Source organism: Lepisma saccharinum, chromosome 15 (genome assembly GCF_977018435.1).
Source record: "Lepisma saccharinum chromosome 15, izLepSacc3.1, whole genome shotgun sequence".
Lineage (NCBI taxonomy): Eukaryota > Metazoa > Arthropoda > Insecta > Zygentoma > Lepismatidae > Lepisma > Lepisma saccharinum.
The window spans coordinates 69,911,083-69,937,991 of NC_139243.1; the positions used below are offsets into that span (position 1 = coordinate 69,911,083).

The window sequence follows — 26,909 nt, forward strand, 5'->3', positions numbered from 1 at the left end:
AACGGTAATCCACAGTAGCACCTTATTGATTTTGATTTGAATGTTGATTTGGTGTTTTAGCTCTACTTTGTGCACAGTAAAGCTAATTGGGACTGGACCTAAAGTTTAAGGTAGGATCCGAACCACTATGTGCCTCCACTGGGTATCAAATCTGGGATCCCTTGATTACAAGGCAACGATGCTACCACTGCACCATCAGGGAGGCCCCATTTGGCACCTTTTTGTAGGTGAGGACTAATAATATTTTATTTTAACAAGAGAAATTCCTACAATGCCAGAAGTCCTGGGTTCGAATCCCAGCCTAGGCATGACTATTCTTTGTATGTCCCTTCATGAATTTCATCATATCATAACTCATTCTTATCTTTGCGATTAGCCAAATTTGGCAGAAAATAGTATTAAAATAAACCAACAAGAGAAATGCGTGTGTGTACTTGGATTTATCATCATTTATGAAGATAACAGAATTTTGTTATGATGAACACAGTAACATAACAAATCAACTTGAATAGTGCCAAAAACATTCTTTCCAGAAAAAAAGCAGTAGCTGTAACATTTTTACAGTGAGACTGAATTTAATCAGTCAGGTTTGTTACTTTCTTCCTTCTGCAACAATACTCAAATTTCTGCCAATTATAACACCATTAAGCCTTGTTTCCATGATATGAAAAACTCAATATGCTGACCAAGCCAGAAATTTACTTTATTTTAAAACATAAACTAAACGTAACGTTTCAACCTTCTAGCAAGGTCTTATTCAGACTCTGTACCAAGTACAAATTTGTACAGAGTCTGAAGAAGACCTGGCTATATGGTTGAAACGTTATGTTTTAAAATAAAATAAACTTCTGCCTTGGTCAGCATATTGAGTTTTTCAAATTTACGTATGTTAAAGTTTTGTTTTTTACGATGCAGCACATTTTTTAGTAAATACTGTTTGTGAATATTCCATTCTGAACTTCAGTTTATGAAACAAATTATTTTGTGAATGCAGTGTTGTGCCTAATTTGGAATGAATTATGCTATAAAGAGATTTTTTACCTCATTTATTTCATTTCCTTACAAGCTGCCATAGACTATTAAATAATCCAAAAATACTATGCAACAATGTTTTAAATCTGCTTCAATACAGTTTGTTCACAGTTGTTTTTTCCCATAATTTTTCTGGATGTTTCAAGCAAGCATAAATACCTCCTCCATGCATTAACCATGCCAAATTACAAGTTTGCCAAATTTAATTGTCTGGCTGATTTCGTCATTATATATCCTTCAAAATATCTAGCTGATACGAAATTCGCAATTCTTACGGTAAAAACATTTGTAACCCCAAATTTGGTGCCAATGCTCCCTAAAAATGCACTATATTTCAAAACATTTATTGTCAAACTATAGCTTAAGTGACACCCCAAAATTCTTAAAAGAGTTTCCTTCGTTAATCTCCAAAAATGTAGTTTAGGTATTTGAAAGTGTCATCAGAATTTGGAATCTACTTCAGCATATGAAAAATCCATTTGTCATCTACAATCTTGAAATGTTTTGAACAAATGTAAATGCAAAACAAAGTCACTGCTAAGGTGTATCTAGTTGCGGTTAATTTAAGCAAAAAACCTCTAAATTTTCTGCAGTTATCATGGTCCCAAAATTTGTGACTTACTCCCACCCGTTGTAAAACACACTACATTACAGAGTTCTTATCTAAAACTAAAAACTCAGGTGATGCCATAACATTGCTGAGACCTGTTTTTCTTAATCTACGAAAATGTAACCTAGTCAAATATGACCTTTTAAACTGGTCTGTCATCTACTATCTTTAAACATGGTGACCAATTCTTCTCAAACGTGAGACCAATCCATCAAGATATCTTGCAATTATATAAATTGCAACTCAAAAGCTTTGCATTTATGGTGGTTATCATAAACACAACGTTTGTGATTTTACCACCACTCCTTTCCTAATCCATGAAATATTATTTTAAAAGCTTTACTGCAAAATTGCGAACCAATGAAATATTGCATTCTAGACAGTTTTGAAAGAAAGAAAGAACAATGTAGAGCATAGAATAGAGCCTGCAACATTGGGAAAATCAGTTTTTCATCCACCATCTTGAAACACATTTTCTAGCTGCAGAAATAATTTCACCTAAATGATTCTAAATTTGCAGCTGTTATTAAGGCCACTAAATAGATGGTTTATCCCTGTCTGACCATCCACTCTAACTCATACATCATATTTTGATAATTCTACTGCCAAATTATAGTGCAAGTACATAATGCTCTTGTAAGTTTCATACACAAAGCTCAAAACAGTAGTCTATTCAAAGGTTTGAAAATGTCAAAAATGAACAAAGTGTATGAAACATGTCTATGAAAGTATACATGTACACTGAATTTACTTGAGTACCCTACAACCTTTATATATATAAAAAAAAAACAACTGAAATTATGGAAGATCATGAAGAAACATGCATGACTTACATGGGTATAGAACTCCTAACCAGACATAAATAGCATTATATCAAATAACGCGTCTGATCCATGCTAAAGGTCCCGGGTTTGGTCCCTGGCTGTTTCAAATCCGGGAAATTTTCTAACGTTGGTAGCGGCCCCGGTGCCCACCCAGCGTCGAATAAAATGGGTGCCTGGTGGAAACCCTGGGGGGTAAAGGCGGTCAGGGGTGTGATGCTGATCACATCACCCCCACTCCCTATATGCCTTCATGGCGTGTGCTAAGCATAGGGGAGCACTTTACTTTTTTTTTTTTAGTTGAAACTATCATGTGCCACTATATGGTCCCCTTCCCGAATAAGGAAGTGAGTGATAACCAAAGCGCTACCACATTTGAAAATTATAGCTTTGTTCAGCTATGCTGTATCAATCAATGCAAATATTTTATTTAAAAATGTCTTGATACTTTTTCCTTTTTGTTTCTTGGATATATATTCTTTTTATTTCTGTTAAAAGTCCATTTTTATCATGATTTGGGGAAAATAGCCTGAAAAAAAACACTATGACTTGTACTACATTCATTACTTTCAGTATAATATGCTCTGCTAAACCTTTTCTTTGCAACTTTTTCAAAATTTTTTGACAATCATAGAACCTCACAAGTGTTTAAAGCAATAATTTTCAACATTTTCTGAAAAAGAAAAACACTTTTTGACTGGTTTTTTTCAAGGTGAGTTTTCTGAAGAAAAAAAAAATCCCATGTGGGGAAAACTGGGCCTGGCCCACCCGGGCCAACCCTGCTAGCTTTGGGCCCCCCTAAATGTCTGAAGGAATCAGCACTTATGTTGGGCTCATAAGCATGGGCACCGGCAGAATTACTTGTAAAGGTGTGCGTGCACCCAGTTTATAATCATATTTTTGCTAACATCGACTCTTTAAGATACCCTTTTTTATGCATGCTTAAATAAATTACACATACTTCAAGAGAAGTAAATATGTAATTTTAAAAGACTAATTTACTCTAGTCTAAAATCTAACTAAATATCTGGGTGAGTCAAAAATTATCTACACTTTTCGTTCTACAATTTATTTACACAAAGGTAGGGGTTCAACACATACATAATTTTTCGACATAGTCACCTCCCTTGTCAATGCACTTGGTCTAGCGGTCCACAAGCTTGCGTATTCCTTCCAAGAAGAAGTTTTTCTGTTGGTCGTGGAGCCACTTTTTCTTCCTGCACGTTTAAGTCAGTTGAAAATCGACGACCTCGCAAAGCATCCTTGAGCAGTCCAAACAAATGAATGTCAGAGGGAGGAAGATCTGGGCTGTAGGGAGGGTGTTCCAGTACCTCAAAATTCAACTTGTTGATGGTGTTAACGGTGTGCCGAGCTGTGTGTGGGTGGGCATTGTCATGCAACAACAACACTGTCTTAGACAAGAGACCTCGGCGTTTGTTGGGAATTGCTGGCTTCAGCTTCTTCTCCAACGTTTCACTGTAACTTGTGCTGTTGATCGTAGTCCCCTTTGCCACATAGTCTTCCAGTATAGGCCCTTGTGCGTCCCAAAGGACAGTTAGCAAAACCTTTCCCACCAATGGCTCAGTCTTGAATTTGGTCTTCGCCGGAGATCCCAGGTGTTTCCACTCCATACACTGTCATTTCGATTCTGGCTCATGGTGATGTACCCATGTTTCGTCACCGGTGGCTATCCTACTCAAAAATGTGTCGGCTTCCCTGTTGAAGCAATTGAGTAAGCGTTGGGAGATGCGAACACGTTTGCGCTTGTGTTCTGCAGTAAGCTGTCTTGGTACCCATCGCACACACACTTTACGGAAGCCGAGCTCATGGTAGATGATTTGATAGGCAGAACCATGACTGATGTTTAAAGAAGACGCTACCTCATTCATGATAACTCGCCTATTTGCCAGAACCATCTCTTGAGCTTGCTGAATCTTGTCGTCCATGGTGGAGGTTGACGGGCGTCCTGCTCTCTCTTTGTGCATTACACTCTTCTGGCCACTTTTAAACTTCTCGATCCACGAAAAAAACACTTTTACGTGATAAAGCGTTGTCCCCATATTGTGATAACAGTCTACGATGAATTTCAGCCCCTTTCACACCCTCCGACCAGAGAAATCGGATCACTGCTCTCTCTTCCTCCTTGGTGGATACTTGGAATGGAGCAGCCATGATCCATCTGTAACAGAAGAAAGAGAAATGGAGCAATTAAGATCAAACTTTTATGACATAACCACAAGGGTACAACATTATAACATCCGAGGGCAGAAGGCAATGTGGCCAATGTAAGGAGGGTTATGTTAAAAGTGTAGATAATTTTTGACTTTCCCCTCATACACATGCTGAAATTGAAAATATTTTTTTTTTTTTATGAAGCTAGCTTTGTAATCCAAGCAGTCTCGATAGCAACCTCTCAGCAACCACATACACACACACGAAGGTGGTTGGAAATATCAAGTGACACCTTAAGTCAACATTCATGTGACTACGTGCAACCAAGTTGAATTTATATTGTTAAAACAAAAAGGTTTTTAAGACAGTAAATAATTTTTCTAGCCCTACTTCGCGAACTACCAAATGCCCTCTCAGGACCCACCAGTGGGCCATGCCCCATAGGTTGAGAAACTATGCACTAGGGTGTATGAAACCTGACATCAATTTTTTTTTAGAAAGTCAAAGCCATAAGGTGTCCAGAAGTTTGTGTGATATTTTTTTTAAATATCATGAACTGACAAAGAAAATCTGATTAAATATTTTTTAAAAAAAAATTAAAGTCGTGATTTTAATCCACCCTCTTTGTGATTGTATTTCAGAAGTGGTGCTGGTCTCATGATAATCAAGAAAATATGGCTGCTCTGATGTCTGATACGGGTTTCTCCTCTGTGGAAGTGCTCATTGAGTCTGAGACAGAAAGTGCTGATCCATTAGTTTGTGAACAAACATCTCTGGAGAATGTGTGGCTTCCGGATGAGTCGTGTGTCAACACTGAAACAGAATCATTCGAGGAGCCTCCTGATGTTGATATCTCTGTTGACATCAAACCATCTAATGAGTGCATAGAGGATGCTTCTGTTGACATCAAACCATCTAATCAGTGCATACAAGATGCTTCTCTTGACATCAAACTATCTAGTGAGTACATGAAAGAAATGTCAGTTTGTAAAGTGGAAAGTGTGAATGGTGATAGTTGGATGCACTTTGAAGGCAAAACTCCGGAAGTTCCTGGTGGACAAAATGTTCCTAAAAGTGAAGGATTTTATCCCTGTGATCTTGGACAATTTGTTGAAAAAATGCCAGCTGAAGACAGTGACAATGGTGAATTAATTTTAAGTGAAGATAAGGACATGAAGTATAGTGTAGAGAATCCTGACCAAGTAGAAAGTGAAGTGGCAGAGCCTGGAGAAAGGTAGGTGAAGGAAATTTTAGTACATGGATTGAAAATGAGCATGAGAGCACTAAGGTTCAAGATTGGACCTTATTACTTAAGAGTTATGATTCATGTAATTTCTGTATTGTGCCACCAGTGCTGCAGGGTTACATATAAGATTGTCCATGAGTGTCCACCCCACCATGTCAAATTAGGATGAAATTTGTTATGTGATATTGTTAGATATATATATAAGAACCCATTTTTTTTTTATATTTGGAATATTCACTCTAGTTTGGAATTTATACTCCTTTGAAATTTCCTGCCATTTGATGCCCCCTCTTTTTTGTGGGATCAAGCAATGTATACAGTGGCTTGTCCAGGATTTTCGAAAAGGGGGTGGGGGGAATATATATACTTTTTTGGTTGTCAGCCTGCATTTTGTCATCTTTTCCTGCATCCTAGAGTTGGCGTTTTGCTTTTTTTTATATATAGAAAAAACCCAGGCAAAATTCGTTTTTTTGTTTTTTTCAGTTTATGTTTATAAATATATATATTTTAAAAATGAAATACATTTTTTCCTGATAGTAATATATTGAAAGATTCAATTTGTATTGTTTTAGTTCACTGAATCAAAAACTATTTAATATTTTCTGTTAACATGCTGAAGAATTGACAATCAAGGTCTCTCACCTTGAAATGATTAAACTAAAAACATACATAACCCGTGCTGCAACAGACAATTGAGTGCCCAGGCCTACCTACAGACTGCCGGCCGCACTTCCACCTGATTCTACTCTGAGGTGGGAGATCATCAAACCAGTTACCGGGTGATGTGTGGTCAGCACGACGAACCCCCAGTCGTCGTCATAGATTTTTATGATCGGGTTACGCTACTCGTTCGTAGCTCCCCAATTTTATCATGATGGCGAGTGTTCACCAGTCTCATACACAGGCCAAAATCTCAGGAGAAAAGCTGTTACGTTTCCCCAAGGAGACTCAAACCTGCACACGTCCGATAGCTGGAGCCCAAAGCATGACCGCACAACCACAGTGCGGGACAAATGATTAAATTATCTAAGATATTATATTCTGAAAAATTCTACTCTTGCTGGATGGTGTAACAGTTAATATATCTGATCAGTTCCCAGTGTTGTGCATTGCAATTCTATACTAATACTTGATAGCTGTGGTGGTTTAGTCGACCTTAATGGCAGAGTGGTTGGCACAGCATGCAGTGCAATGCCAGGGGTCCCTGGTTCAGACATGGATGTTTGTGTTTGTTCCAATGAGAATACAGAAAAAATAGAGAAAATTGAGAAAATAGAGAGAAAAAGGGGGGATACTACTGCTTAGGAGGATTACTTTTATTACAAATGTAAAGAAAAAAAGTAGACAGGTTGTCTGACTGCCCATGCAGAAGACCCGGGTTTGAATCTTGGGGTGAGTGATCTAAGGTCAGAATTTTTCCAGTTTTGTCCCTGCATAAAGCAGCTCTGGAACTCACCCACCCTTACATCAATGGATCCTTGGGGAAGGGGGGGTAGAGGCAGCCGGAGTTTGATTCTGATCACATTATCTTCAAAATGACCGAGATGAAGAATATATCTTTCCCTACTCCCATATCCCCTGAATGTGCCTTCATGGCATGGTGCTATATGCATGGGGAACTTTACCTTTACCTACTATACAACATACAGTAGCTGGACACACACTTTTAATTCTGCTTCAATACAGTTTGTTCACAGTTCAAGTTTAAATATCTCCTCGGTGTTTTAACCATGTCAATATTATAATTATTTTCCTGTAGTTTACGGTTATTACAAGCATAAGAAAACAGAACAGGAAAAGAATTCTACAATGCAAGCAATGCGTACATACAAGAAAAACAATATTATAAAGCTGACATATTTAATTGTCTTGACTGATTTCATCCAAATGGAATACTGTATCAATCCTCCAAAATATCTGTTTGCTATGAAACTAACAGTTCCCATTAGTGACCTGTATTTGGATCCCAACATACATATGCACTATATTGTTAAAGAAAATTATTTGTCAAGCGATAGCTTAAGAAATGCCCTAAAATATTTAGGTATCTTTTTTTAATGTCCAAAAATGTAGTTTAGGCAGATATTTGAAAGTGGCATCAGAATCTACCTCAGGATATGAAAAATCATTACCACTTCGATCGGGTGAATACACCTATAACTTATTTATTTCGTACATTTTTACATTGCTACTTACGTATTCTGCATCACGGAACATTCTTTAAGGTGTTATTATGAATTTCTCAAGGAAATAATGTCCATTTTTCGCATTACGACTACTTATTGTTGTTCGTTTTTTCGCTTCCCTAACATACAGTATGGCGCGAGAGTAATGGTTCATCGCACATTGTGCTTGTGTTTCGTTGATGTTCCAACCTTCTTAACTGAAAAATACCTACTTTCGTGTTACTAATTTTGTATTTTTTCCTAGGTTTGAAATTGTGGTTCGTGATCGCATTGCACCACAAACCATTCAATGATACACCCACAAACCATTCACGAATAGCCGTACAAACCATTCTTGCATAGCCCCAAAAATCATTTACGATCGAATAACCATCCATGGGTAGCCCCATAAACCATCCACACACCATCACGGTAAGGTTACGTTAGGTTGCTTACATTAGGCAAACATAGTTAAAAAACGGTGTGGTAGGAAACACTTACAGGGGGTTACATCATCAAACGCACGGGACATCTGGTTCACGTAGAGGAAGGAAATGAAAGCAGCATCAATTGCATGTCGGAGATATATTTTCCTAGAAAAAAAACATGAATTCGAGCTAAAAAAAGATAGAAAACACATTCACGAACTTCCACAACTCTGCAGAAAGTGATTTCCGTAAGTAGTTTTTTCTGTAAAAATGAAGAAATCCGTATTCACTACATCGAAGTGTTACCGAAAAATCTATTTTTCATCCACCATCTTGAAATACTTTCAACAAATGCAAATGCTAAATAAAATCATTCCTTGGGTGTATCTATTTGCAACATGAATTTAAGCTTAAAACTGTCCTAACGTAGCTGAGACTTGTTTTCTTAATCTACGAAAATCTATTTTCAAATATTTGCATAATTTCAAACTCTCGCAAGTCATGTTAAATCAGTCTGTCGTCCACCATCTTTAAACATTGTGACAATTTTTTGTCAAACATGACACCAATCCTTTAAGTTATCTTGTAACTCTAAAAATTGCAACTCAAAAACTTTACATTTATGCATTATACATGTCTGCAAAATTGCAGACCGAGGAATTATCTACAATGACTGGGTTTAGTTTCTTATACTCTGAATATCACTGTAGACACTTTTGGGGAAAAAGAGAACATGGTATAGATTGTGCATGCAACATGAGGAAAATCAGTTTTTCATTCACCATCTTGAAACACATTGTTCAATTTCACTGTCAAGTTTTCTAGGTGCAGAAACATGTTATCATGGTCACTAAATAGATGACTTGTCATTCTTTGCCCATCCACCCCACCCATGCTCCTCCTAAGTCATGCATTATGTTTTGATACTTTTATTGTGAATTTTCAGTGCCAGTAATGTCAGAATGTCCCTGAAAGTTTTATGCACAAACCTCGAAATTGTAGTCTGTAAAAAGGTTTGAAAATGTCAAAAATGGTCAAAATAAGAAAGTATACGTATGCATTGTATACCCCCTATATTTAAGATAAAAGGAAATCGTGGTAGATTATGAGTAGAGCCCGGAAGTTCAGGCATTTATTTTCGTTAAAATAGGCAGGCAAAAAGGCATTTATAATGTGGAAAATAGGAACTAGAAATGAGAAAAAAAGGCAAAATAAACTGAAAAAAAGGCACATTTGGAAGTCGCTTACTTTTATCTATAATTTCTGGCAACATGTTAAAATCTACATTGGGAAGAGCATTTCAATTTTCTCCGTCTTGATTGCACATAACTACAAGGTGTTTTTTAAAGTTCTCAACATTAATTGATAGTCGTCTGTCAGAGAGAATGTTTTTCATAATAGAAAATGATCTTTCTACTTCGACAGAAGTTATTGGAGCATACATAAAACAAGCTAATGTAGCTGGACTCATTTTGGTAACAGCATTTTCACCTTTGAGAATATCACAAATTGTTTAAATTGTTTCAAGTCCTCATTTGCACTCACTACCCGTTTGCATTTTTGCACTTTTCCGCAACAGCTGACCCCTTTTCTCCTGGCACTTCCATCATCTGCTGCATAGATTCCTCGTAGATTTTCACGGATGCTATAATTGTAATTGTCTCTGGCAATGCACCATAATGTGCAAAAATAAACTTGAATATCACAGGAGATTTTTCACTTCACAAATTGAAGCCGCTTCATTTTCTGGAAGAGCATCGATCACCTCACTGATTTTTTCAAGGTTGTTAGCATAATATATAGCTGCTGATATCCAGGCTCCCCATCTTGTCAAGACTGGTTGCGGAGGTAAACTATGCTCAGATGCAACTTCCTTAAATTTTCGGGTTCGAGAGGTAGATTTCAGAAATATCTTCTTTGTGTTCGAAATCAACCTGTCCACTTCAGCAGTCAATCATGCACAAGGAAATGTTAACCGAAAGGCAATATCCTAACTGAGCATGAAATACATTTTTCTCACACTTTTCTCCTTCAGCAATGTTGAAACATGCATGAGTTCAATATTACTTAAATAAGGTGAAAATTATTCACATAATAAACGGAAGAAAAATAAATGCCAACAACGTTTCTTGGGAGAAAAATAATTTATATACACATTTTTTTTAAAAAAAATGGTCAAATTTAATTGAAAGAGGCAAAAAAAAAAAAGGCATTATAATTAAAAATAGGCAGTGGGGTCCCAAATAGGCAAAATGAAAAGGCTTCTAAAACATTCGAAGCAACATAAGAAACGTATATCCGGAAAAAAATTATCAATATATGCAGTAGATAAAAAGGCATTTTGCCAAACTTCCGGGCTCTAATTATGAGAGTGCTCGTCTTCTTGGGTATAGAGCTCCTAACCACAAATAAGATTTATCCTACATTGGCAAGGAACCCATTACGTTCAAGCAATGCACTGAACTGGAGGGAGAGGTCAGTGCCCAGTGCAAGGCATTGGAAGGAAAACAGAACATTTGCACACATACTAAATTTTGAGAAATGAAATGAATCTTTTGAAAAGTGTTTGGTTTAATTATACCACAGTTTACTTTATTCTGCTTTCACGACTTTTCAATAAAATGTCCACTCCAGACTCAAAATTGTATTGAGTAACTGACAGTAAAATATTTTACTTGGCACCCAGTTGGTGTGTGTGCTGGTAGCGGGGTTATTACTTTGACCATGTGGGGAATCAAAACTTAGGTATTTCAGCTTGTTGGCAACACTTGTGACAGTAACAAGCATCATGTGCCTAAATATTGACCATATATTTATATGGAGAATCATAAATCGTAAGTTTGCACTGGAATTTTGTACACTTGGCAACACTGTTGCTAGATGCCAGTCCACGTAGCTTGTTTTGAAATTCCAAGAGCTAGTCATAAATACAGCAACTAGAAGTCTCTATTTTGTGGAGACTGTATATTCATTTTAATCTCTATGACTTGTTACATTTTTCTACGCGGATTAATAATAAAAGCATTACGTTATATTACCGCATAAAAAACCTCACAGTTTTCCTCATTGCTTCGGTATGCATTGCGTCAGTTTTTTGTTAAGTTTCTAGTTGTCTGAATCGCCGCTAAAGGCCCTCAGCTTCATCATTTGTTTCTGCGATTACGCATAGATACAGCAGTAGTTTCAGGAAGCAGTCTCGACTCGAAAGAACACGGGACACGTTGGTCACGATATATTTCCTCCTCCTCTTGTTCAATCTTCGAGAACAGTGTCTGCGTTTTAACTCCTACTCTCGGATCACGTCGAAGAAGTTATTTCGAAACTGTATTGTGACGAATACCTGAGAGAGTTCCTGCTGTTTAGAAGGAATGAACATGGTATTGGGACTATACGAAGTGTTTGACTGTTGCCCACTTTGATTCCTGTTTTCTCGAAGTTGACTACGCACGAGGCGATGTTCGAGGGAAGGATAGAAGCTGTCGTCAGGAAGTTACGTCGCGTGAAGTGTGGTTAGAATGCTGACGTTGGAGCGATTGCAAGTTTGAACTATTCGCCTTTTCTTCACTGCTGCAACGTATGGACGTCGTTTTGAGAAGGGACGTGTTTGGTCAAAACAACGCTTAGGGAGAGGATGATTCACTTTTGACGTTACGATTGTTCAAGGAACCACGCAGTCGAACGACTTGTCGCTGAGGTATGTACTTTTTTGTGGTAGTTGGTAGTGAATAACGAAGTGTCATCATGGAACGTACATAGTCATGGTGGATTATTTGCACGTGTGAATTATCAAGAAATATTGTAAAGAGTGTAAACAAAAGGGTTACATTTTTCTCTTCACAACTGTCAAGACGAACGTCACGATTGGCCCAGAGTGACGAGGTGCGACTTTTTGCTCCCCTTTTTTGCCCACTTTTGCCTAATTTGGCGAACTACACGTGTACAGTATTATCGTAGTGTTACGCTTTATAATTATTGAAGAAACATGTTCCCTACGAGTATCTAAAAGGGATTTAAAATGCACTTACATAATTTCACGCCGATGTATTGGGAAGAAATTGATACGCAACGTACCTTAGAAATACCTTGTAAGAGCACCAAAGAATTGAGATTTGTATAGTGTCGTTTATAGGTCGAAAATTCATGATTAGGTCTTCATAGTATAAAAGAAGGAACATTTTTATAGAAATCGCTGCTAATCTAGTGTATTGTCAAATTAGTAATGGTTTAATATGGAACATGTTGATGTCATTTCACTTGGAAGTAATTTTAAGAGATAGATCTAATCTATTGTTATAATTTTCGTGAAAGGTTGAACTATTGAATGGACGCCGGTTCGTCTAATTGTTATATTGATGTATTTGATGTTGGGAAATAATAGTCATTCTACGTTGCAGGACTATTATAATAAAATTTGACCATGTGTCGCAAATCATAAATTGTGTTACCTATTTGTCCTAGAAACTATACGCTTGATCAACTTGGACAATTAGAATTCTACGTATTTGGACACGGAACGGACCCTCAACTCCTCTTCTAGACTAAAGTGCCTTTTTTTGAGAAACTAGCATCTCTTTGCATTAATACTGGTGGTATTCTTTTTAGTTTAATCAATTGGGTTGTCCCAATTTGTGGTTCTTTTACGAGACTGAGGCGACTGTGTAAAAACACGTCATTAGCTTCAAACAAAACAACTTTTGTAACTGTTGGGTTTGGGTACGTTTAATTTTGATCCCACGGCCTCAGTTCACGACTTCCCCTTGTAATATTATTTAACTACCCACCTAATTAGTTACAGACTTATTTTCCAAAAAGTACAGATTGGCCTTTAAATGTCCCAATTTAGTCATTCATTGAGTGAATATATTTATATGGTCCTACATACACCTCATGCATTGCTGGTTTCCAGAAAATGATATTACTTACTGGGCGTCGTGTTTAGCACAAACCCTTGCCTCTGGAGTGGAGGACCATATGTCGTGTTCCTTAGGGTTAATTCAACTCGGATGTTTGCAGAATGGCACTCTCTGATAACAAACGATGCTATATTGATTAATTGTACCGTATATACAACTTGCTGTAATGCAACGCGGTAGACGGAACAAATTACCGCACACACTCCACCATATTGTCTAGCTAACTGTATGAGTGTCGCTCACCTGGATTTGAGAGTGTGCAAAACTGAAAGCCCCTGACATCTATTGTTAACAATATCAAACATATTAATTATGATCTGAGACAGCTGGTTTTTAAAACGTCCACTATGAGCATGCGAGCAGGAATTTAAAATGAAATATATCTTCTCTTTCCACAAAACCTTTTCCTGGTAGTTATGTGCCTTCGAGAAGTTTAGTCACAGCTTTCCCTTTACCCATGCCTTTGACCTTGTCAATCATCTGCTTTCCAGGAGGTGGGGGGGGGGGTTGTTTGCAAATTCTCCATAAAACTAATCTGTCTCAAGAAAGACTGAGCGAATGTTTGGAAAGGACAAATGTTGCTCTTGGCCTTGCTTGTAGCAACTCAAGAACAATGGTGCCAGTTGGAAAATTTCAACCAATACTTACCAATAGCACTTGTATCGGCCAATGCAGATACATCAGTATCTGTATTGGCTCAGTTCTAGCAGTTATTGTAGTTAATTAATACATGACTTTTTCCTTTTTGCCCTCTCAGCCATCCACCCTTGCCCACTATGCTGTTCAGCCAAAGTTCCCACATGAAGAAGTGACTGGTAACTAAAGTGCTACCACACTTTATTTCAAAATTATAACTTTGTTCAACCTTATTCTGGAAATGTGTACCTTTTTTTGTTGTTATTGCCAACAACCAATTTTAGTATGATTTGAGGAAAATTGCCTAATGAATGAAACCTTGAACTTGTTGACTTTTACTGTATTAATTATTTGGAGTGCTGCCAGCTCTTCTAAGTCTTTACTTTTCTTTGAATTTTTCTAACTTTTGACAGCCGTTGATCCTCAAAGTACTTAAAAAGACCCAGCCAGCTCTGAGTGCCGTGGCGAAGAGCATTGAATTTACTACAAGAGGGTGGAAAAATAATTGTGGACATTTGCATCCCTCCCTCCCTTCATTACAAAGTTAAAATGTCAAATGTCTAAACAGCTTTCTTTCAACAATTGCCTCAAGTTGATATTCTTTATTTGAGTACCTGCATGGATTGTGCAACTATAGTCAACCCCCTTCCTCCCCTCTCTCCCATACTTGCTGAATTTGTTTGTTCTTCAAACTCAAGAGATTTTGCCAATGCTGGCTTATATAATTACGGGGAAACTTTTGGTATCATCCTTTCATCATAAACAAATGAGAAAAACAGCACTTTGTGAGATTTCACACTGTAACAATCCATTTAGCTAGCAGAGCTTTCTGGAATATAAAACCAAACCAAATTTTGACTTTCATGCTCATTTTTAGTCTTATTTGAGGTGTTGTAGTGTTTATTTTTGTCTCTTGTTTGATGTGTATGGCTGGAAAGGGACCAAAGGGGCTAATAGGATTTCAGTGGCCTCAGTGCAGGTTTATCTAGGGTAGTGGGTGAGGTACATCAACAATCAATCAATCAATCAGTGACACTGATCTACCTATCCAACAATGTGTTGCAGCAGCCAATCATGGCCATTTGTAGCAGATCGTAAATCTTGTTTATAGTATATTATTATTGGATACTACAGGGTACACACAATAGGAAATGTGAGAACATTAATATCACACGAACTTTTGTATATGAAAATATGGAAGACTGAAATGGTATGGTTGCAAGATGATCCTTTTATGTCCACATTTAACCTTTTGAGTCCCAAGGCCATTTTCACATGTAAGCCTCTTGGTCCCGAGCCGATTTTGAGCAAAATGCAGAGTTTCAATTAAATGAGTGTAGATCGGAGACTAATTGCCCTAGAGAGATGAGTGATATACCGTTGTACACGGAATGAACCAGAGATTCAGACGATATATATATAGTTTATGCACATGTGGCGTACATATGGAGGGGAAAAAGGGGGGAAATCCCCTGAAAATACTTTTTTTTAAAAAAAGGGGTTTATCCCGCCCGCCCCCCCAAAAAAAGGATATGAAAAGTTCAAAATGCACATAGAAATTATCGCTGGCATGTAAGAAACAGAAAAATATTTGCATCATTGTCGTATGACCAATTGAACTCGAGTTGTACTCCCAAAAGGAATGGTCGGCACACCACTGATTCAAGCTTCAAAATGCAGCGGTACCTTGCAATAACTATAGCTCAGAAACTAAATGCCCTAGAAATATGAAAGATATACCATTGTACCCAGAATGAATCACAGATTCAGACGATATATAATTTATGCACATTCGGCGTATATATGGATGGGGAAAGGGGGAAAATCCCCTCAAAAATACTTTTCTTAAAAAAATGGTGTTGCCCCCCGCCCCCGAAAAAATGTCAAAATGCACAAAATGCAAAATTTATGCAAATTTGGCGTATATATGGAGGGGGAAGGGAGAAAAAAAATTATTTAAAAAAAATTGTCACCACCCAAAAAATGTCCTTGCACTTGGGCACAAAACGACACCTACGCACAACATTCACGGACGAAAAGCTAGAACGCAGTGAGAAATGAACGCGAATTCTTCCAACTGCTTGACATTCTATTTTTAGACAATGCAGGGTAACCTATGTTCAACCTTGTGGAACACTTGTGCTCACAAACAAAGGTTTCCTTCAGCACGCTTCGAAATTCCATTCTCATAACGCAGATTCAACAACCAGTCTTCCCCCTCCCCCCACCCCCTGCTTGCGCCCTCAGGGAAAACTTTCATTTTGACATCGGATACTGATAAACAAGCTTCCGTCGAATGCATTAACAGGATGGAGTGAAAAGCATTGCTTTAGAACAACAAAGCCGGTCTTACTTTGTCGGCAAAAATTTGACCTTGAAAAGAGATGCAAAAGAGAAGTCCCTTTTCCAGCATTTTCCCCTCCATTTTCATTAAGACAAAAAAAATGCAAAAAAAAAACATTTCTGTTAAATACATGTGTTAGGAACAATATATATAAAAAAAATCGAAATTCTAGCCAAAAATAGAAAAGTTATAACGTAAAAACTACGACCTTGACACGGGGTATCTCGATCGAGATACTTGGGACCGTGAGGCTTACATTTGGGTATCTCGATCGAGATACTTGGGACCCAAAAGGTTAATAACGATGTATTTTGAACTTCTAAATTGCCAAATTTCCAAGTAAATCTCAATATCAGCAGAAATCTGTATGAGTAATATTCGTATTGGTTCAGGCTAATGTTACCTCAAATCTAGTATTGTGCTGTTCTGTATATTCAAGGTACTTACGTAGGATGCAATTCAATGGGTTTGTCATATTTTGTATATGATTTTGTCAAATAGGTTGTTACGTACCCAATAGGACCAAGAAATATAAATAGTTTGCTAAAGAGGAATAGAGATGGCAGCACCAGGCATGCTAGATTAAGAATTAGCATAATATATTAAATGTCTTTATAAATAAGAACAAAGCAAATTGGAAAGATGAAAAAATAATAAAATGTACTATAAGAAGATAAAGAATAAATATAAAAGAAATAAATTAATATGTATATATTCGATTAATCAAGTCAGTGATCATATGTAAGTTAATATGAAAATGAAAGAAGTCAAAGCACTGATACAAGTTTGTGTCTTTGAACAAATATTGCATCTGTCTGATTGATTTACCATTCCCATAGCGGAAATTTTGTTTATATCAGTGGCGGCGCATTCCAGTCGACACCCCACAGCACTTTTTGTTGTGCGTTTCAAGCGTAGCACCTACTTGGATGCACGTGTCAGTCGTTTGGCACCAAGTATACACTCTTTTGTACCCAGTTAGTGTTGGCGCTTTCCAATCGCAGCCGCAAGGGAGAAGATTAGTATATTTCCCAAAGTTTAAGAGAAAAAGGATATATGAATTCATAAATCGTCAAAAGCTGAAATAGAAGGAAGTTCAGATCCAGATCTGTTCATTAAGAAGGAAGTCCAAATCCAGATCTGTCCATTAAGAAGGAAGCTCATGTAGAAAATCCAGGAGGAAGTTCTGACCTGTCCATTAAGAAGGAAGTCCAGATCCAGGTCTGTCCATTAAGAAGGAAGTACAGATCCAGACTATCGATTAAGATGGAAGTCCAGATAGAAGAATATACAAATTGAAGAAAAGAAATAATAAAAAAACATATTGAGATAACACTTGACTGTAGATGAGAATTATAGAGAAAAGTAGCTCATCATGGAAAAAGAATATTTCCATGTATCCTTGTTTATATAATATATTCATTTAAACATCTCCATTGGAAGGCATCCTGTCTGGTTTCATTGTCTACAAAGAACCCTACCATGTAGATATTCTAGCTGAGGTTTAAGATTAAGATTCATGCACCTTGCACCAAAATGGAGGTAGCATTAATAAATGGCGACCTACTTTTGGGGCTAGAGAATTAGGAAGCAGACAGCGAAGAGAAAAAGAATAATTGAAAATGCAAGAAAGGGATAAAGATGGGAGTGAGAATGCAGAAGCTACAATGAAGGACGATGGAAAGAAAAGGGAAACTTTCAGTTGTTGTGGAGAGAAAGGAAACAAGGAAGATTATTGTTTGTACCACATGTAAGGAAACAAGACATTGGATGTGTAAAGGAATAAGAAAGGAAAAATATATATCAATAAGCAAAAGAGAAGAAGGTTACATATGTAAGAAATGCAAAAAAGAAAAGCTGAAAGAAAAAAAGAAGAAGACAGAAGAAATAAATATATTAGAATTGTTTCAAAAAATGTCAATACAGCTGGAAGCCAACGCCAAAAGGGTAGAAGAAAGTAACAGAGAAGTAAAAGAAAAGTTAGAAGAAAGCAATAGGAAAGGGGAAGAAAACAGCAGAGAAGTATGAGAAAAACTAGAGTAAAATAATAGAAAGAGAATGAAAATAATAGGAGATTAGAAGAGAAATTTGATAACAGGTTTGAAGAGAGTAATAAAAAACTGACAGATATGATAGAAGAGGGAAGAAGCAAAAGTAGAGAAATGTATGCAAGAATAGCTAATGCATGCGAAGAAAATAGGAAGTTGGTGGAGAAGGAGATAGATGAGGCAAAATTGATGATAGATGATAGAAGTCTAGAGATGAATAGAAGGATAAAGGAAGAACTGGCGAGGTTGAGAGAAGAAAAGGCATGAGAACTTCAGGAAGTTCAGGAGAGAACTTTGATCATGGAAAAGGAAATTATGGAAAATAGAACCAAACTGAATGAAGCTACGATGAAAACGGATAAGAAGGAAAAGGAAACAGACAGAAAATTAAATGGGGCAGTGTCAAGAATAGAGAAGACAGAAAAGAAAGAAGTAGAGAGGAAGTTAGGAAAGCTATTCGTCAAAGAAGGAAACATGAAACCTTGGTTTTGAGAAAGTGAAGAAACGAATGTTAAGAAAGAGATGAGAGAAGAGAGTTCAAGCGATGAATCGACAACGGAGGAAGAAGAGAAGCATAAGAGATATAGAATAGTGGGACGTCACAAGAAAAGGAAATGGAGTAGCGAAGAGGGAAGTAATAATGAAAAGCTCTTAGACATATTGGAAAATGAATTCCAGAGAGATGAGAACTATCGGACCAGGATACCTAGGCCACAAGAATTGCAGCATCTTCCAAAATTCAACGAGAATATATCTGATAAATGCCCCAGAAAGTTTTTAAGGGAACTAACAACAAATGTCAGACTTATGAGAATCCTCAAAGCAATGATTTTAAACGTCATAGAGACATGTTTTGAACAGTCGGCAGCAGGATGGTATCAACTGAATCAGCACAAATTCAGAAATTTTAAAGAATTCAACCGAAAATTCTTAAATTACTACTGCAGTGAAGATATAAAAGAAAGGCAGCTAGAAGCATTGAAGAGAAGATATGTAGATTGGTCCAAAGTCGACAACCTAGAAGAACTTATGTGGGAGACCCTTAGAAATTTCAAAAATCTGAATGAAGGCCGCCATTAAGAATACAGAGAGCTATAGCAGCGGTTAAGATAAAAGCAGTTGATGATTTGATTGAATATCTAAGAACCGAAGATGTGCTGAGATAAACTCAGAATTCCTGGAACGATAAGGAAGGAAGATTCTATGGAAAGAGGCAACATTCAGAAGGAGGAGGGTGCTCAAAACCAAAGTTCCGGAGACAGGAATTTGATGTAAGAAGAATAGAAGTTAGAAAGCAGAGACCAAGTGCAGAAAGAAGAGAAGTAGGAAGAAACAATGGAAGATATGAAAGAAACATAGACTCTGTGGAAGAAAGAGAGAGAAACGATGATAGATATCGAGGAAATTGGAGAAACTTTAGAGGCCCAAATAATTTCCGAAGATATGGAAGAGGAGGAAATCAGCGATGGAGAAACAGATATGAACCGAACGAAAGAGAATACCAAGAAAGTGTGTTCAATGAAGAAATGGAAAGACGAAATGAACTGTTGGAAGAAGAAAGAATCGAAGCAATAGAACTGACGAGGAATTACTTTAACGACGAGAGAAGGTTTCCGGAAATATTGCAGGAAGATCATCACCGAAACCCACAAGATATAAAGGCAAACAGATGAAAATGTAGTAATATCGTCAAACTGTAAATAGAAGTAATCTATATGTAAATATTTGCAAATAGAAGAAATTATAGTTCATCAAAGAATCTGATGTAGATAAAACAGAGAAGAAACTATATGTTTAGAAGTTAAATAGAGGCCAAAAGATTATTCAGACAAGAGACTCACAAGCTCACTTGAAGACGTCAGACAAGTCATCGCCATAGAACGGGAACGTAATATAGGAACTGTTGATGGGAATATGAATCTCCAAGGAATAAGTTTCACTGACGACTCAACCTTACCAAAAAGCTGGATGCGTAATGCCAATGGTGGAACAATATTTTGAGAAAAGTAGGCTGGACATGATCTACGTTAACGAAGGGAAGGCGTGAAGACAATTAATGTAAATGATATGCTACGTATTCCTATGAAATAGAAATTTCGAAGAGGAAAAATGGAAATGTGCATTAAAAATGAGAATTTTGTGTATAAGACGAAGAATAACATATGAGTTATTGAAATGAATAGTGAAAATGAAAGATAATTATAATGCATATGTCGATGATACATGAGATAAAGATGATGCATGTAAGAATGTACTGAAAGTAGACAGTAGAAGCGAAAAATGTGCTATTTGAATTGTAGTAATTCATTTATGAAGAGCCTAGACCATCTTTAATATATGTTTGTCATGTACAGAAAAAGACTGATATCTGCCGACAAGAAAAGAGTTGAGTGTTACAGAAATTATAAAAATAGAGCGTCTTAGGAGAAACAAAAGAATAGAGACGTTCCAGTTCCTGAAAAGAAAGCAACGAAACAGAAGCCAAACGAAGATGCTGCGAATGCTAAATATAGTTTGTGAAAAGGAGAGCTGTGTATACATAGGGAGTTTTGTGAATCCAATGTGAAGATTGATGAAGATCGAAGAATAGATGAAGGAAAGAAGAAATTTAGAAGGAAGATTTAAATATAGATGTACGTAGGTGTAAATTAGGAAGAAGAAAAATTTTCCTATCTTCATATTGTTACGATGAAAATTTTTGATGGCCAACAGGGGGAATATTGTGTTACGTACCCAATAGGACCAAGTAATGTAAATAGTTTACTAAAGAGGAATAGAGATGGCAGCACCAGGCATGCAAGATTAAGAATTGATTGATTATATTGATTGATTGATTTATTAGCATCCATTCAACTTTACAAAAGTTTGGAATTGTCACATTGTACATGTACATTTAGAATACATCTATAAAATTATAGGCATAATATAATATAAAATACAATAGATAGTATGAGATACAAGATATCGTATAAAGAGAATAAATGCATGCTCAATGTTATTTTCTTGAGACATATTGGCTAAAAATATGTTTTCTATATTCGATGTTTGCTTAATTTGCTATGACATTATGTACACACATGTATATATATATATATATACATACACACAAACATAAATTGAGCATTAAATAGTCACCTATACTTACATCTAGATAAATTAAATCGAACAGCAAAGGAAAATTAAAAAAATAATGATGATAGGGCAGTCCTACTTTGTTATATTATTGTTGCTATTCCTGTCACTTACGGTATCAATGTACTCTTGCACTGTGTAAAAACAATGTTCCTTTAGGAATCTTTTTAGATGTAACTTGTATACTGGCAATGACTTTATATTTTTGAATGCATTTGGTAGCATGTTAAATAAGCGTATACCATTATATGTTACCCCTTTTTGGTAGAATGTGGTATTGTGTAATTCCATATGTAAGTCATTCTTTCCCCTGGTGTTGTAGGTGTGGTAGTCCTTATTTGCTGTGTGTGTATTTTGACAAATTTTCATGCTTGTTAGGATTTCATATAGGTATATGCATGGAACTGGCAATATCTGTAATTCTTTAAATAATGGTTTGCATGGTGCATCTGTTGGAGCATTTGCCAGAATTCTAACAGCTCTCTTTTGTAGTCTGAATAATGTAATGCTTTTGTTCATGTTCCCCCAGAAAATGATGCCGTACCGTAATACAGAGTGAATGATGCCATAGTATAGTGTTTTTGCTGCTTCTAGATTTACTACATTTCTTACTGTTCTTATCGCATAACAAAACCCACTAACCTTGTTTGCTGTAGCTTCAATGTGTAGATCCCACTTTAAATTTTCAGACAGTTGTACGCCAAGAAATTTTATGTTAGATACATATTCTATGTCCTGATCTTGAAAGTTAATTTCTGGAGTTTCACTGCTACAGCTGTTGATTTGAAATCTAATTGCATTTGTTTTTTTAGTGTTTACCACAAGACCATTTTTTTCTATCCACTCTGAGATGTGAGTGATTGTATTCTTTACGTTGTGTTTTAACCGTTCTGTGTTTGTTCCTGCTATGAGAACAGTTGTATCATCAGCAAAGAGAGTTGTGTTTGCATCTTTACAGTTTTGTGGAAGGTCATTGATGTAAATTAAAAAAAGTAAGGGTCCTAAAATGGATCCTTGGGGTACACCATATGTAATACGTTGTTTCTTTGATCGATAATTTTCCTTGTTATTATCCTCATCGATGTGAGTTATTTCTACTATCTGATTCCTGTCTGTTAAATATGATTTAAACCATTCTTTTGCTACTCCCCTGATCCCATACTGGTCCATTTTTTTTACCAAGAGTTTGTGGTTGACAGTGTCAAATGCTTTTGTTAGATCAAGAAAGAGCCCTACACAGTGTTCTTTTTTATCCAAAATTTCTCTAATTGCTTCTGTGAATGTGTGTATAGCAGATTGTGTAGATTTTCCTTTGCAAAAACCATGTTGTTGTTCAGAAATGATGGAAAATTTGTTAAAAAATGTTATTAATCTGTTGTACATAACCCTTTCGAGTATTTTTGAGATGACTGGGAGAAGAGAGATTGGTCTGTAATTACTCATTTCATTTTTTGACCCTTTCTTGTGCAGAGGTTTTATTATGGCAGTCTTTAGCTGTTCTCGATATTTACCGGTAAGGAGACTTAGATTAACTACATGACGTATTGGGCCACATAGGTGTACGGCACATTTTTTTATTACAATGTCAGGTATCTTATCTATGCCGGCAGAATAATTGTTTTTCAAGCGACTTATTAAGCTAAATATTTCCTTCCATAATATATTAAATAACTTTATAAATAAGAACAAAGCAAATTGGAAAGATGAAAAATAATTGGATTGATTTGATATTTTAAGTCCACTTTATGCACAGTAAGGCTAATCGGGACTGGACCTACTGTTTAAAGATCCGAACCACTATGTGCCTCCACCGGGTATCGAACCCGGGACCCCTTGATTACAAGGCAACGACGCTACCACTGCGCCTTCGGGGAGGTCCAGATGAAAAATAATAAAATGTACTATATGAAGATAAGGAATAAATATAAAAGAAATAAATTAATATATATATATATATATATATATATATATATATATATTCGATTAATCAAATCAGTGATCATATGTAAGTTAATATGAAAATGAAAGAAGTCAAAGCACTGATACAAGTTTGTGTCTTTGAACAGATATTGCATCTGTCTGATTGATTTACCATTCCCATAGCGGAAATTTTGTTTACATCAGTGGCAGCACGTTCCAGTCAACGTCCCACAGCACTTTTGGTTGCGCGTTTCAAGTGTAGCACCTACTTGGATGCGTGTGTCAATCGTTTGGCACCAAGTATACACTCTTTTGTACCCAGTTAGTGTTGGCGCATTCCAATCGCAGCCGCAAGGGAGAAGAATAGTATATTCCCCAAAGTTTAAGAGAAAAAGGATATATGAATTCATAAATCGTCAAAAGCTGAAATAGAAGGAAATGCAGAAGGAAGTTCAGATCCAGATCTGTCCGTTAAGAAGGAAGTCCAGGTCCAGACTGTCCATTAAGAAGGAAGTCCAGATAGAAAGAATATACAAATTGAAGAAAAGAAATAATAAAAAACATATTGAGATAAAACTTGACTGGATGAGAATTATAGAGAAAAGTAGCTCATCATGGAAATATTCTATTTCCATGTATCCTTGTTTATATAATATATTCGTTTAAACGTCTCCATTGGAAGGCATCCTGTCTGGTTTCATTGTCTACAAAGAACCCTACCCTGTAGATATTCTAGCTGAGGTTTAAGATTAAGATTCATGCACCTTGCACCAGAATGGAGGTAGGAGGGTGTTATTCTGTACAAGAGTAGCAGTTCTGCTAAATTCATTGACCCTGGACTAAAACTAGTTTCATTAATGGAATTAAAATATCTGAATTAAGGTCTGTCAAAGGAGAGAAGTCTTCTATAAAACTTTTGAGAGGAGCAAGTTCTTCATGATTGACAGATTCTAGGATGCCACTTAGTTTGCTCCACCATTTATCATATCGTTTCCAAGCTAACACTACCCACCTGCACTGTGCCCTTAGACTAAGGAACTTTAAGAATTGTGAAAGGATGCAAGCACCCTTGTGGGGTGTCTATCAGTCAATAAGTAAGGATGTTTGATAAACTTGCTTCATTGCATTTAAGATAGGTAAGTCATGTGATGAAAGGGACAATTTGATTTCCATGTTAGTTGATAATTTCATGAAAATATCACTTTTTTTGGTGTATGCACTTGACTATGAAGTGGTATCTGTATTGCTGTGGTAACTGTAGCAATGAAATTGGATAAGTAGGTATACAGACATGGGATTTCACCTCATAGTGTTTGACATTCAAGCACTACGTACATGGGAAATGGAAATCTACTTCCGTAGTTTTTTTACTTTTTATCAGGTAGACTACATATTGTATTCCTATGTTCTTCTTAAAGATTCGCATAACCACTTTTTATATATGCAAAATAATCTAACACAGTTATTTTTAGTGGTTATTATTTTATTTTATCTGCGATGTTTCATTCTGGTTTCCAAGAACTTTCCGAAGCTACACTAAGAGATACATACAAAAATACAACCTCACATGGCTACTCACTCTACACTTCTCTCACTTGGGTCTCTACAAAAGTGTAGATTGACTAGCCATGTGAGGTTGTATTTTTGTATGTATCTCTTAGTGTACCTTTTACAAGTTCTGGGAAACTCACTCACATTATGTATTTGTTTGCACCCAACTAGTGTGATCTGGAATACAGATAGCCAAATCCCGATAAAATGTTATCCGGATGTTGGAAAATTTTCTATCTGGATTTCAAATATCCAAACATCAGATATTCTGATATGAAGATATACCGATTATTTGGATATCTGAATTGTCTGGATTATCAAGATATCTGTTTTACAAGCTATCCAATCTTTTATTTGTCATATTCGTATTTCACTACACGAATTTCCTACAGAGTGACCACAAACAAAATAACCTTCTGCTAAAATGCTTCTCCCCTCGAACCGTTTCGCTTTGTCCACAAGGAAGCATGCTCACCTCTGCTCCACCCCTCCTTGCAGAAGTGTGGTGAACAGGAGTCGTGGGTCTGCGCAGTTTCATTTGCTGGTGGTTGCATTATACAAATCATCCATGAGCTCTGTACTATCCGAATTATCAGGATATTCAGATTATCTGCTGTATCCAAAATGAATGAATATCAGATGATTTGAATATGGATACCCATTACCTGGATTTTGTTGCCACCGCTAACCTGGTAGTGGTTGCAACCTTTAAGAATTTTACAACAATTAGATAGTTAAGTTCTTGTGCTTATTCTAAATTAGACATTTCATAACCACTTTTGTGGTTAGTCACCTAAAGCTGGACTGGCCAACCACAACATTACTCTTTTTCTGACATCGATTTTGGCACTGTCTTCAACCTGATGGTCTGGTATTGTTAAACTTTGCATTTCCATGCGAGGAATTGCATCACTCTTTGTCCAGCCCATGCGTGAGTTGACCTTAACATTTCCACCTGCATGCTGAAGAATAGAAGCAGGAAGAAGCAACTTGGCAGCTGTCAGCACTACATTTGTTGTCCAATCATTGAATTGAAAAAGAAGAATGCCGACTTGTTTCCAATTTCACTATCTGAAGATATTTTCCACAAGAGGCTCAACTTTGTCTAAATATTTCAGGTAACTCAGCTTCATTATTTTTTCTTCATTTTTTTTTTTTTAGTTGTTTGCATAAATTTTATTACTTTGATTTCTCTAAAAACCGTTTCAATGACTGTCGAAAGTTTTGGCAAAGAGCAACTTCTCATAGTTACTTACATTCATAATATATCTGAAGTGACACAAGTGACAGGAAGTAAATGTGTGTGTCTTGTATCTCTCTTCTTGGTCCCCTGCTTATGTTCAGGTCATACTTACTATGGTCTAGCACTGACTGAAGGGTAACTTCAACACGTGATTTAGTTTTCATGAACTCCTTCAGGATTGCCCCTTTTCATGGCATCCAGAACCTGGTTCTATGGAGTGTGCCTGTTTTGCTGAATGATTGATTCATAAGTTCTTCGAATCAATACATGTTAAGTGGCGACGATGGATTGGATACATATGTAAGTTTAACAATTAATAAGATTATTGTAGTTGAATAGAAGATTCAAATCTTAGAAGTTCGAAAATGAATACATTGCCATTCTTCGAGTCCTATGAGGTAGGAAGTAATATTAAAGCTTATGTACGAAGATTTGATTCATTTCTAAAAGCACAAGAAGTCAAAGAAGATAAAAAGATTCATTTATACTTTACAATATCCACTTCCAACTTTTGACGAGCTTTATCATAAGTTAGGTTCATATAAGTGGTATATGAAGATTGGTCTACGTTCAGCTTTTCATCAATTATTAGTCGAAGAAAAGTCTCAACGTGTTCTTACCATTGTAAATGAAAGTCATTTGTATGTA

General features: G+C 36.5%; 1 protein-coding gene across 1 annotated transcript in view; it reads left to right on the top strand.

Annotated features, from left to right (window-relative positions):
• Nucleotides 1-5,287: 5,287 nt before the first annotated feature.
• The window catches only part of LOC145999317 (uncharacterized), a 71,893-nt gene continuing 50,271 nt past the window's right edge, over nucleotides 5,288-26,909 (top strand). The window contains exon 1 of the mRNA XM_083136259.1: nucleotides 5,288-5,869. Coding sequence (XP_082992385.1) covers nucleotides 5,310-5,869 — 560 coding nt within the window. The 5' untranslated portion in view covers nucleotides 5,288-5,309. The remainder of the gene's footprint in view (nucleotides 5,870-26,909) is intronic.